The 14,255-nt window shown below is 42.0% G+C and overlaps 1 protein-coding gene across 1 annotated transcript in view; it reads right to left on the bottom strand.

Annotated features, from left to right (window-relative positions):
• Positions 1-369: 369 nt before the first annotated feature.
• Positions 370-14,255, bottom strand: part of LOC101981182 (C-type lectin domain family 2 member E-like) — a 20,459-nt gene continuing 6,573 nt past the window's right edge. Inside the window, exons 2-5 of the mRNA XM_005371942.3 lie at positions 8,872-9,003; positions 6,072-6,256; positions 5,423-5,529; positions 370-740 (exon numbers count right to left, since the gene is read on the bottom strand). Coding sequence (XP_005371999.1) covers positions 596-740; positions 5,423-5,529; positions 6,072-6,256; positions 8,872-9,003 — 569 coding nt within the window. The 3' untranslated portion in view covers positions 370-595. The remainder of the gene's footprint in view (positions 741-5,422; positions 5,530-6,071; positions 6,257-8,871; positions 9,004-14,255) is intronic.

Here is a 14,255-nt window from a genome sequence, read left to right as displayed (position 1 = left end):
GTTACAGATGTGCCAGGGCACATTTACCTGAGATGCAGCCATTCTCTTGGCCACTCTTCCCTGACTTTCTAACAGCAGGGCCTCACTCCGTCTCTGGCTTGGGGTACAGCAGCTGTAGCATCAGTGGCTGAGGCTCCTCCTGGGCTACTACAGACCTTTCAAGCGGGCTGGCGCAGGATACCCATGGTGATAGAGAGACTCCAGTCCTGTGCCTCCCCTTCTAGCCCTCTGCAGGAGCCATGTGTGTCACAGACGTCTTAGCTCAGTCCTGTCCTCCCTTCATTTTTTTTAATGTACCACTCATTCAAAGGAAGAGGAAATGAAAAAAATTTTATCTGGTGACAGAAGTAGAAGTCACTGACACTGATGTGATTCTAATTCAGGTTTATAATATGAGGACAAAACCATACCAAATGCTTATTTAGTTAGGATCACCCATAACCTCCCAAGTACTGGTAAATATGCTCCTCTATGATAGTTTTTTATCGCTGATGTCACAAGACATTATGAATTGATTTTGATAATTTTAGGAGATAAAGAAATGAGAATATGACTGCAGATAACATGTTATCTCTCATGATTGAACTGACACACTCTACACAAGCTGTGAGAATACTGGGTACTGTAAAGTATAGCTGCTTGATTTGCTACATATCCACTTCCTCTGCATGTAGTCCCTGCCACTGCTGATCCCTCTGTCACTCAGGTAGGCATGGTTTCCGTCTCCTCGGATGGGAACCCTAAAACAAAAAAACAAATAAAATTTTTGCAGAGTCTGCCACTGCAATGATATCGCACTCATGTCCACTGCTTGTTTATAGCATGAATTACAGAAAGGCAGAGTCCATGAGGAATTACCAACACTAGTGTTACACCTAGTGACTTTTCGATTCTCAGGGTTTCATATGGTGACCTCCTCTTTGTCACTCATCTATGTTAGACCCTGTACTGTGTGTAAAAAGCAACTGGCAGAGGACACTAGAGGACCAGGATTGAGCTAGTGACCTGACCCAGGGTCAGTGATGTCCACCGGAACCAGAGTGGGACTGAACCAGTTACCTAGGACAGAGAGTGAACAAGCTCCACCAGGAGAAGAAGCCATGAGCCATTCCAGCCCCAGAGCACTGGCAGATCAGGATTAAGACATCAACCAGATCCAGAGTAAATGATCTACACTGTAACAGATACAAAGAAGTAACCACTGAGCAAGTGAGCCAGAGCCAGAGAACACTGAGGGTCCAGATGTGAATCTGGGACCTTCAAGGGAGTAGACCTAAGCCAGGACCCTGGTAGGTCTAAGCATGAGTCTAGGACCTCCCAGGACCTAGGCCTGAGCCAGGACTAGACGACAGAGCATTTGAGTGTGGTTTGTGAGCACACTGCTGCAGCTTGCTTGCTGGCAGAGACCTTGAAATGCCATAGAGTTGTGGCAATAAATATGGCTACAGCTGGTACATCCACCATTAGCCTAAAATCTCAGAAAGCTAAGAAATGGGCTGGATCTAGCTATCAAAGCCATGGCTTTAATCTTCTCTATATGGTTTAGGAAATTAAACACTCAAGTGGTCAGAGAAAAAGAGATATACAGTAAAATAAAGATTCAAAGTCAAAGAAAACCTTAAATTTTTACAGTGTGTTAAAAATATATGCAGGCTGAAGGATAAAGACCTTAAAATAAAAAAAAATAAAAGAAAGTAGTTGGGTGTGGTGGTACACAACTTAAATCCCAACACTTGCGAGGCAGAGGCAGAGAGACCTCTGCAAGTTCAAGATGGGGTGGCACATGTCTTTAATCCCAATTCCTGAGAGGCAGAGGCAGACAGATCACTGTGCATTCAAGTGGTAGCACGCACCTTTATCCCAGCACTTGGGAGGCAGAGGCAGGTGGATCTCTGTGAGTTCAAAGACAGCCTGGTCTACAGAGGGAGTTCCAGGGCAGCCAAAGATATACAGAGAACCTGTCTCAAAAAGTAAAAATAAAAATAAAAGAAATAGATGTTAAAAGAAAGTCACGCAAAGATGAAAACTACACAGAGAATCTTGATACTGAATGTTAATATGCTCTCTTTGAATTTTTTGAATGCTGAGGAAGGAGCAACAGCTGCTAAAAGATGTTTGCTTATAAATGGTGCTGAATTAATCCAAGATAGATATTTTGAAAATACCTTGACTTCAAAATTGGAGTCAAAAGATGTTACTTTGTAGAAGAGATTTTGCTTTTGTTTACACAGGAAATGAGAGGCTGTGGATTCATTCTGAGTTGAGAAAAAGCAGGTTTGATAAAGGAAGACTACCTGAGAAATCAAAAGTAGGAACAAATGGCCTAGATGTCTGAGTTCTGTGTCCAGAATGGATTCAAGATGCTGCCTGAGATGATCAAGCCTCACAGAATATTCCAGTCAGTACTTGATCATGATTCAAAATTTTCTTTAGGTTCCCATAAGACTATCAGCACCCACAACCAGCAGGAAGTATTCTGAAATACTCTACATACATTCCCAAAAAATGGATAATGGATATTTTTCTTTGTTAAAAAAAGAGGGGAAAGTGGTATAGGACAATTCTGTATTCTGTCAAATATGTTTTAAATAAATGCTGATTGGCCAGTAGCCAGGCAGAAAGTATAGGAGAGACAATCAGACAGGAAGTAGAGGTGGGACAATGAGAACAGAAAAATTCTGGGAAGCAGGAAGCTCCCTTTGCAGTCCTGCACAGATACCAAAGAAGCAGGATGTGACCTGCCCCACTGAAAAAGGTACCAAGCCATGTGGCTAACACAGATAAGAATAATGGGTTAATATACATTACAAGAGTTAATAAGAAGTCTGAGCTAGTCAGGCGGTGGTGGCGCACGCCTTTAATCCCAGCACTCGGGAGGCAGAGGCAGGTGGATCTCTGTGAGTTCGAGGCCAGCCTGGTCTACAAAGAGAGTTCCAGGGCAGGCTCCAAAACCACAGAGAAACCCTGTCTCGAAAAACCAAAAAAAAAAAAAAAAAAAGAAGTCTGAGCTAATGGGCCAATCAGTTTATAACTTATGGAGACCTATATGATTTTGGGGGGGCTTACCGGCTGTGGGGACTGGGCAGGACAGAAACCCTAACAAGCAGGCCCTCCTATTACAAATAAGTATAGAAGAACAGGAAAAAGTTCAACTCAAAAGCACAATCCTGTACAATAAAAGAACTTCTGGAGGCATCATAATCCCTTACTTTAAACTCTACTACAGAGCTACATACTGAAAACAGCCTGGTATTGTCAAAAGAACAGACAGGAGGACCAATGGAACTGAATAGAAGACCTGGATATCAATCCACACATCTTCAAACACCTGCTTTTTGACAAAGAAACAAAAAATATCAAATGGAAAAGAGAAAGCATATTTAACAAATGGTGCTAGCATAACTGGATAATCAACATGTAGAAGAACGAAAATAGACCCATATCTATCACCATGCACAAAACTCAAGTCCAAATGGATCAAAGACCTTAACATAAAGCCAGCAACACTGAACCTTATAGAAGAGAAAATGGGAAGTACACTTGAATGCATTGGCACAGGGAACCACTTCCTAAATATAACCCCAGCAGCACAGACACTGAGATAAACAATTAATAAATGGGACCTCCTGAAACTGAAAAGCTTCTGTAAAGAAAAGGACAGCAGCACAGACACTGAGAAAAACAATTAATAAATGGGACCTCCTGAAACTGAAAAGCTTCTGTAAAGCAAAGGACATGGTCAACAAGACAAAATGGCAGCCTACAGAATGGAAAAAGATTTTTACTAACCCTACATGACAGAGGTCTGATCTTCAAAATATACAAAGAACTCAAGAAATTGGTCACCAAAAGAACACATAATCCAATTAAAAAATGGAGTACAGACCTAAATAGAGAACTCTTAACAGGGGAATCTGAAATGGTTGAAAGACACTTAAGGAAATGTACAACATCCTTAGTTATCAGAGAAATGCAAATCAAAACAACACTGAGATTCCATCTTACACCTGTAAGAATGGTCAATATCAAAAATACTGATGACAATTTATGCTGGAGAGGTTGTAAGGAACAGGGAATACTTCTGTATTGCTGGTGGGAATGCAAGCTGGTAGAGCCCCTCTGAATGTCAGTGTGGCGATTTCTAAGAAAATTAGAAAATGGCCTTCCTCAAGACCCTTCCTTCAATACCATCCAAACAATGCTCAAACGTGCCACAAGGACATGTGCTCAACTATGTTCATAGCAGCTTTGTTTGACATATCCAGATCCTGGAAACAACCTACATGCCCCTCAACCAAAGAATAGAAAGGAAAATGTGGTACATTTACATAATGGAGTACTACATATCAGAAAAAAATAACGACATCTTGAATTTTTCAGGAAAATGGATGGAGCTGGAAAACATCATTTTGAGTGAGGTAACCCAGACACAGAAAGACAATTATTACATGTACATACTCATAGGTGGTTTTTAAACATAAAGCAAAGAAAACCAGCCTACAAAAACAATACCAGGGAACTTAGACAACAATGAGGAAATGAAGAGAGACTTACATAAGTCTAACCTATATCAGAAGTAGAAAATAGAAAAACACAAGATCTCCTGAGTAAATTGGCAGCATGGGGACCTTGGAGAAGGGTTGAATGGGGGAGGGGAGAGGCAGGAAGGAGAGCAGAGAAAAATTAGGAACTCAATAAAAATCAATTTAAAAGAATCTGACAGGTGCTTGCTGCCATGTTTACAAGAACTTCAATCATGGGTAGCATCCAATGGTGGTTTTCATTTCTACCTTGAAGTACTTTTCATATGGAACTGGGAGAAAATGCACTTAGTAAATTCTAAAAGTCTTTAATGATGGACATTCACTGTTCCAGTGGAATGGGTCTGTTCAAAATGGCTATGCTCACATTCAAGTGCTGTCCTGGGAACTCTTTGGTGATGGGATTTAGATAAGGTTCCCAATGCCCATTGAGTCTCTGCTTCAGTGACAGGTACAGCTGTGCACACAGCTGTCTGACAAGTCCTGTCCAGCAGTTGTGCAGTGGCTTCCAGGGGTTTCACAGCCCTTGGTGGCCATCAGCAGTTCTGTCTGCATCCCTCAAGGACTGTTATCATCAAGGAGAGATTTCCAAGTGCTGAGTGCAGACGGCATCTTCCCCAGATGCCATCAAAGGATAAAGATTTGGAGTGAAACAACACAAGGTGACTCTAACACATGTAAATTTTCTGGGATGTGGAGTTCCTGGGGACTGGTTGTTGCATGTAACATACAACCAGCACCAAAGCACACCTCCAACCCAAGGGTTTCTCCTTTTCCAGTTCTGTTCTCTTCACATGACTCACCTTTCACCCTTCACAACCACAACTCACACAGTCACCACACTTGAACACAGTAGGAAGAAAAGCATTCTGAAAACATACAAGTTGTTATATTCAGTGTTGTTTATCCACATCCAAGGCTGCTCTCGTGACTCTTTGTGCAGGCCAATCCAGTGGTCAGAATCTCCCTTGTATCTATTCAGGAAAATCTGTCAAAAAAACAGAAAGCAAATACATATGTCTCTCAGTTTCAGATGAGCCTTGAATCTCTGTCCTACAACTGCCTCTCCAGATGGCAGGAACTTTGAACTGAGGGTCATCAACTTTGGATCCTAAATAACCCTCAGTTCTCAGTGGATGTATTTTACAGCCATAATCCATAGAACACTGACAACCACCTATCCTTCTGTGGCTGAGAATGTCCCTTTTTATGCCTATAGTTACAGTTGTCACATTAAGTTTGCAACACCTGCCAGCTCAGACAAAGACTTGCATGACCACCATGATTCTCAAATGGACGTTTGGCCTTGCATGTTGACTATTATTAGCACTATAGGATTGAATATCTTTGGAATGTCTCAGTGCTACAGTCAGATGTGTTACCATCACAATGGCACATGCTAACATGTACCCCATGTGCCCAATACCTAGGATGGGAACCTTCCTCATGTTCCAGCTTTAAGCTCTCTCTCTCAAGGCAATACATATCCCACAGGAACAAACAACAAACGAACTCTCAATCCTTTCTTACCAGCTCCTCCAGACTGTCAGCTTGAGTTAGGTGAGCCCCCAGCTCCTTGCATGAGGTCTGGCTGGATGTCCAGTTACTTATGTGTTCAGAAAAAAAAAAGCATTTACTTCCAAATCCAATCCAGTCTCTTGGGCAGGTTGCACACCCAGCTTCAGGGGTCACAATGGCCGGGTTCTTTTTTCTTACTAAAATATGCACAGTGTAAAAACATATCGTAAATAAACATTTCTGTGTCTCATCTCTTTGGCTAAGCATTCACTCTCCACTGTGAGGTGTGTGTTTGACTGTAGCTTTCATTACTGATCACTAAGAGACTCCTCCTAGCATGGTGGTTTCCCATCAAGAACCTTCATGTAGGACTCTAAGGATATGCTTCTCTTCTCTGTATTTTGAGTTTGCGGACAGAATCTCTCTATGTCCCCCTGTCTGGCCTGGATCTCACTCTGTGAACTATACTTATCTGAATGCATTTTATAGCCCTATTCATTGCTTATGGGCCCTTGCTGCATTCTGTCCTTCCTTGTCACCTTACATCACTCTTCCTTGCTCTCCTTTCTACATGTTACACCACGCTCACACTCAGAGCTAATCACATTGTACATTATAGGCTGGGACGTGCATATGAAGGAGTGCCTGAGGTCTCTTTCTTTCAGAATTCCTGGCTGTGCCTCCTGAGTGCAGGGACTAAAGACACCATACCCTAAACAAATCACAGTCATTATCCTACTAGGACTCCTCCTGGTGGCTGGAATTCTACAGGTTCCTTTCCTGTGATCCTGCATCACATCCTGCTTTTGTAATGACCAAATAGAGAAAACGCCTCACTTCTCTGGATTTGAATATGGCAAAATACCAGCATGCACAGCATGGCATGATCTAATAGTTTTTGATACCAAAACTTTGATTGAGGCCTTCCTGGTATCATGTCATGTATACACTAAATCCATATGAATATATGCTCACTCTCATTAGAGGCTATAAGAATGGCAATTATCAAGAAATCTCACAGCAGATGTCAGAACTCTACTGAAATAGGGAGACTTATCCACTGCTGGTGGGAGTATAAACTGATAAATCCAGTATCGAGACTCCTTTTAAAAGTTACAAACAGACCTTTTGTGACTCAGCTATGTCACTCCTGGGCATATGTGAGAGAACACTACATCATAACACAGAGACTTGCACATCCATGTCTACTGCTGCCCTGTGTACAATAGCAGCAAAATGGACCTGACCTAGATGTCCATCAACTGATGAACAGATAATGAAAATGTGGTACATGTGTAACACAGAAAGTTATTCAGACATCAAGAAATTGAAACTTGTAGATAAGTGGGGGATCTACAAAGTATAATATTAAATAAAGTCACACAAGCTCAGCAAGAAAGAGACCCCATGCACTCCTTCATATGCTTGTCCCAGCCTGGGATGCACAGTGTGAACATCTGTGAGTGTGGGCATGGTGTAACACATAGACAGAGAACAAAGAAGGGTGATGTAAGGTGACAAGGAAGGACAGGATGCAGCAAGGGCCCATAAGCCAATAATAGGGCTATAAAGAGTTTGTTTTTCTAGTTTCAACTTTGCTGGTATTTTTGCCAATTTGTGGCCGATAAGTGTATAAAAACGCAAATACAGTGAAAGTCTAAAACCATAATCAAAGCTTTATGGCTTCAGAATGTCTTTTCTAACTGTGTGGAAATTCAATGACATACACAGGATTTTGGGACTTGGCCGCCAGTGTTTGAGTGGCTATGCTAATGGAGCAGTGTGATGTCTTCATTTGTGGGTCTATCACAATAGAGTGATTGTGTGTGTGTGTGTGTGTGTGTGTGTAAGAATTTCTGAATGCAGGACTGGTTAAAAAGTAACATTTTTCTTTCATAAATTTGCATTTTTCTTCCATTAACAGATAAAAATGAATGCCTGGCTCTTTTCAAGGGCTACTGAACCTAGAAATAAGTGATTGATAAGAAATATTAAATACTAGAAACAACCCACACACATTTATTTTTAGTGGAAGGCAATTTGGTATAGCCATCCCCAGCTCTTATGCCCAGTACCACGAGACTTTAATGAAAAGAGCAAATGCAATGGCACTGAGGTCGACTGTCACTTCTTTTTATCTGAGTCTTTTCAGAGCTACATTACAGTTTAGGTTACACTGCCTAAGTCTTGTGAGCATGTGTTTCCATGTTTGACTTGTGTATTATTCATTGCTCTGGCTAACGTTGATTTTATAAAACAAGATCATGAATTATTTACTCCACCTATCACAGGAAAGCTGTAAAGATTTTATCACATTATTCAGAATAGTCTAAAACTAGAAGCTTGAGAATCACATATGTCTGGAATAATCTACTTAGTATTTTCACACCATAGTTGAAGATGTTAACATAAACCATGGGTTATGGGGGTTTTCTACCTCCCCAACCATACCACTCTTCACTGCCCGCCCTGCCCCTAGCAGCAGCAGCTTCCTTAAGGCTCCTCCTTTGAGTTTTCCTCTCCTTGATCTCTGCCTTGAATAGTTTCCCCAGGTGGACATGTCTCCTGTATTTCTCTAGAGGTTGATGAATGTCCTCCTCCCAGGGATGCTGAGCCTGGCCTCCTGTGCACACCACAGCCTATGCTGTTCCTTCACTGCATCTTACCACTAGTCCCTAAGTTCCCAGAGAACAGGAACATGTGTGTTTTCTCTCCTGCCCTTCACACAGTGCCTGGCTCACAGTGCACAGTAAGTGTAACTGACAGTGTGGATGTGGACAGAATGCTGCAGAATCTGGAGAATGTCACTCACCTGACAATGACAGAGCCACAGAAAGTGCAATCACAGCTCCAGTGAGGACGATGATCAGTGCATAACAGCAGTAAAGCCAAGCAGGAGATACATGGGTGACAATTCTGAGACATTGTCCTTGGAGATTTTTACCTGTAAAATATAAATGTAAGAATGCCAATTTGGAGAATTTCTTAAGGAAAATAAAGAAATTTACCACAAAAACCAACTTTATAATCACCTACGACTATTTGAAAGAGTGCTGCAAACCCCATTCACAAGGATGGCCATGGCAGAAAAAAGACCAGAAATGCAAGAAACACAACTTGACCCAGGGTCTACTAGTTACTAAACTAAGAGTAATCTACTACCTAACCTTGATGATCCCATGAATCTCAGATCTCACTCTCATGGAAGGATGAACCATGCATCCCATGACACACGGGTAGATGAGCAAATGTCCACACCATGAGGGTGGATGAGACAAAATTCCCACTGGAAGAAACTGGCTGCAACCTTTATGGGGGCAAAAATGACATCCATAGTCCAGAAGCTAATATTTACCAAAGGCCTTGTGTGTTGTGACTACTAAGGGAAGGAGTGTCTTGAGTGTACAAGATTTGATGTAGAGATGGTGTCTTTGTTGTTGGAGAAGAGACAGAATATGACACAGCAGACATTCAACCTGTTTTTGAGAAAAGACTTGTTTTTTTTTTTTTTTGCTGTCGCCTGCAGTGGGGAATGGCTGCTTGGGAATGACGTGTAGCTCCCACGTCAGAGGAGCTACAGTCAGCAAGGGAGCTTATGGAGTTCAACTGACCAAATAGCAAAGCTAAACCCTGGAGAGGCAAAGCACTGGCATGGGGGTGGGATGGGGGTGGGGAGATGATGGGGTAGGGGAGGGAGGGTTGTCTTCAGAATGTCCCTTGATTATATACTGCTTCTTCCTGCTTGCTGTTGCTGTGCTCCTGCTGGACAACTTACTTGAAGATCATAATGAAGATGATTTTTTTAAGAGCAATGATGATTAAGTTAGATCAACGATATAACTGGACTTTTCAAGTTAGCCTAAAAGAATCAAGTAGTTAAGACAGTAAAGATGATTAGGGAAATGGTTTAGATTATTAGGCCAATTGCACTAATAAGAGATACAAAAAAGGCAAAAATAGACTAAAAGTCACCTCCCTCTTTGTTAGAGGTGAGATTTGCCAAGGATGGAAACTAAGAAGAATGAAGTTTCATGCATTATAGACCCATGAATTCTGCCTGTGGAAAAACAGGCTGATGATCAAAGGAAACAGCTTTGTCTCTGTTATTATGTTTTCCATCACCCAGCACTCCGGCTGGCACTTCTGGGTTCGAGGGCCGCACATTCACTAACAAGTGATCAGGCAACTTTCATAAGCCACACAGGGTCCTCAAGCCCTACATAAATATGTGTAGCATGGTCATGTCACCTACACATGAGGCAACTAAAAAAGTCTTTGTGCACATATGTGAGGCCTTGTGTGCATGCTCTAGGCGGCTTTTAAAAGCTGGAACCAACTTCCTCAGGCCTGTACATGTGTCTTTCTCTGTCTTAATAAACTCTTAAATTGGGTTTCGTTGTGTGTTTAGTGATCTATCCTAGCACCAGGTGATTTCATTGGTGCTGAGACTCCATAGGCTCTACTATTTCCCCTCTCCTGGGGGTCGGGACCCTGAACCAGGTTTCTCTACAAGAGCCCACATTCCATCTGCCTGGCCACCAACTCCTATGCACACCAGCACCTTCAGTTGGTGAGTTTTTTCTTTCCGGTCAGCTGAATGATTTCTCCAAACCCAAGGACTTGACTGGTGAGCTCCCAGCAACCCTCTGGTGTTCCTAGAAACAAGGGAATGCCCCCAACCAGGGTCTGCAAGGTCACAGTTGAGCCCTTCACTGACATTTACCTGTAGTTGCTTCTCATAGCCAAATACTTGAGCAGATCACTTGGAAGTAGTCCTCTTGCTACCACTCAGAGTGGTCCTGGCCTCCGATTCCTGTGCCAATGGGTCTTGAAATTGGCCTGGCCTAATTCTCAACCCACATGCTATTCTTGAAACATCCAGTTAGTTGCCTTGGGTTTTTGGCATTTTCACTATTCTCACACTCTTAATCATGAGAAACAAATTCTCAAAAACTTATCAGAAACTTACCAGTCCAACCTTCCCCGTGGGATGTCTTTAAGAGACCCTAAAACCCCAATGTTTAATGCCTTACTTGCAGATTCCCATGCTTGTTCATTTTTGCTCAAAAATATGGCCAAAGTATCCTTTAGATAATAATCTAAAGTGGTCACCTAACAGCACCTTAGATACTGATATTCTGTGAGAGCTTTCTAAATACTGTCAGTACTCAGGCAGATAGATGAAGTTTTCTTATATCCAAGCCTTTTTCTATCTAGGTTCTAAGACTTGTTTTCTTCCAAGATGTTCACCTGCTCACATGTTCCTGGCTATGCAGTTTAAGTCAGAGGAACACCCCACTTCAATTCTGGACCCTGCTAATGAACTTCCACCTTTCCAACCACAGCAGACAGCTACTTCTACCTCTTCAGTTATCTCTCTCTGATGTAGGAGGGTCATCTGTCTATGTGTTACTTTCATTGGTTAAAAAAGAGACTGCCTTGGCCTTTTAATAGGGCAGAAAATTAGGTGGGCAGAGTAGACAGAACAGAATGCTGGGAAGAAGGCAATGATGCAGACGTGATGAAGCTCTGGCCCAAGATGGACATAGGTTAGAATCTTCCCAGTAAGCCACCACCTCGTGGGGCTACACACATTAAAAGAAATGGGTTAACCAAGATGTGAGAGTTAGCCAGTAAGAGGCTAGAGCTAATGGGCCAAGCAGTGTTTAAAAGAATACAATTTGTGTGTTGTTATTTCCGGGTGTTAAGCTAGCTGTGCAGGATCTGGGCAGGATGAAAGGCAGGCCTACCAGCTCCTCACTACATCTCTCCCCATCAACTACTCCATCAGTCCCTCTGGACCCTTCATCCTTTCTGGTGCCATGCTGTGGCAGCCACCCAACTCTAGCACCCACTTTTACCTCTCCTCTCATGCGCTCACATGCTGCTAAGGAACCCAACCCTGACCAAACCAAGTTGCCTGCAGTTCTCTGCAGTTCTCCTGTTGCAAGAGATAGTTGTGGAAGGGCTGGTCAGATTACACATTCCGTTCTTGTTCACAGAACTCTCTCACATACTTTTCTCTCTATTCCTCTCAGCTCTCAATCTCTGCCTTCACCTGTACTGACCCTGACACCTCTCTACACAGCTCACCTGGACAATCCTTCCCCAAGGATTCTGGGACAGCCCACACCTATTTGGTCAGGCTTTAGCTTCTGATCTACTATCATTGTCTCTCCCCAAGTGTACAGTCATACAGTATGTAGATGATGTTTTGCTTTACATCCTTAAACATTAGCCAAATAATACCTCCACTCTTTTAAATTTCTTGTCCAAAAAGGGCTATAGAGTATCACCTTCTAAGGTACAACTGTCTATCTCTCAGGTCATTTAATTGAGAGCAACTATTACCCCAACCCAAAACGTTATTACTCTAAACAGAAAAAAAGAAACCCACATTCTTCCAGACACCCCTGACACCTGGCAAATTCTGTCTGCCCACATCAGCTCTTTCATCCTAATAGCAAGACTTTTGTTTCATTTTGTCAATGCTCACCTCCAATCCACCCCCAAGGACTTAGAATTCTTAAAAGCTATCACTGCCTCTTGTAAAGTCTGTCAAAAGTCAGATCCCAAGTCTAAATATCATAGCTTCCCTTTTCCCATCCAGAAGGCCAGTTCCCTTCCAGGAACTGACAAGCAGCTTGATTTTACTTATGCCCACAGTCAGATGGGATAAATATCTCCTGGTTTGGGTAGAAATGATGTCTGGGTGGATTGAAGTGTTTCCCACCACTAACAACAAGGCCCAGACAGTTTCCAATGTTCTTCTCCAAGAAATTATCCCCTGGTTTAAAATCCCAACCTCTCTTCGGTCAGATAATTGCCTAGAGTTTACTGCCCAGAACTCTTAAACTTTATCTAAGGCTCTTAACAATCCCTGCTATTTTCATATCCCATACCATCCTCAGTTCTCAGGGAATGTAGAACAAACTAACCATTCCATTAAAAAAAAATTCTTGTTGAGCCAGTGACCTAGCCTAGAGCCCATGTGAGGCAGTGAAGTCCACAGGAACAGAACTGAGCCTGCAGCCTATGTTGACTGAGGTTTCTGTCCTTCCCGGTTTCAACAGTTGTTAAGTCCCAAATAAATCATACAATGGTCTACATTAATCATAAACTGATTGGCCCATTAGCTCAAGCTTTTTATTAACTCTTATAACTTGTATTAACCCATTATTCTTATCTATGTTAGCCACATGGCTCAGTACCTTTTTCAGCAGGGCAGTCACATCTTGCTTCTTCTGTGGCTGAGTCAGGACTCCAGAGGAATGGGCTTCCCTCTTCCCAGAATTCTCCTGTTCTCATTGACTTGCCTCTACTTCCTGCCTGGCTATTGGCCAATCAGCGTTTATTTAAAATATAATTGACAGAATACAGACAATTGTCCCACAGCAGACCTAGGCCAGAGCAGGCCTGAGGCAGCAAACTTCACATTAGTCACAGGAAAAATCCATCAAGAGGAAATCTCAATACTGAACATCAATGCCCCAAATACAAGGGCACCCTATACATAAAAAAAAAAACACATCTAAAGCTTAAATCATACATTAAACATTACTCACTAATAGTGGGAAACTTCAACACTCCACTCTCACCAATGGACAGGCCAGTCAGACAAAAAATTAACAGAGAAATAAGGGAACTAATAGATCTTATGACTCAAATGGACTTAACAGACATCTGTAGAACATTCCATCCAAACATAAAAGAATATACCTTCTTCTCATTACCTCATGGAACCTTCTCAAAAATTAACCACATACTTGGTAACAAAACAAACCTCAACAGATACAAAAAAAAAATTGGAATAACCCCCATGTATCTTATCTGATCACCAAGGCTTAAAACTAGAATCCAACAACAATACTAATTTCAGAAAGCCCACAAACACATGGAAATTAATGCTCACCTAAATCATCAATGGGTCAAGGAAGAAATAAAGGGAGAAGACTTACTAAATTAAAGACTTACTAAAATTCAATGAAAATGACCACACAACATACAAAAATTTATAGGACACAATGAAAGCAGTGTTAAGAGGAAAGTTCATAGTACTAAATGCCTACTGATGTGGGAATGATTTCTTATTAATAAAGAAACTGCCTAGGCCCATTTCATAGGCCAGCCCTTAGGTAGGCGGAGAAAACAGAACAGGATGCTGGGAGAAAGAAGCTGAGTCAGTGAGTCGCCATG

Source organism: Microtus ochrogaster, unplaced genomic scaffold (assembly GCF_000317375.1).
Source record: "Microtus ochrogaster isolate Prairie Vole_2 unplaced genomic scaffold, MicOch1.0 UNK142, whole genome shotgun sequence".
Taxonomy (NCBI): Eukaryota; Metazoa; Chordata; class Mammalia; order Rodentia; family Cricetidae; genus Microtus; species Microtus ochrogaster.
This window is presented reverse-complemented; position numbering and strand designations above follow the sequence as displayed.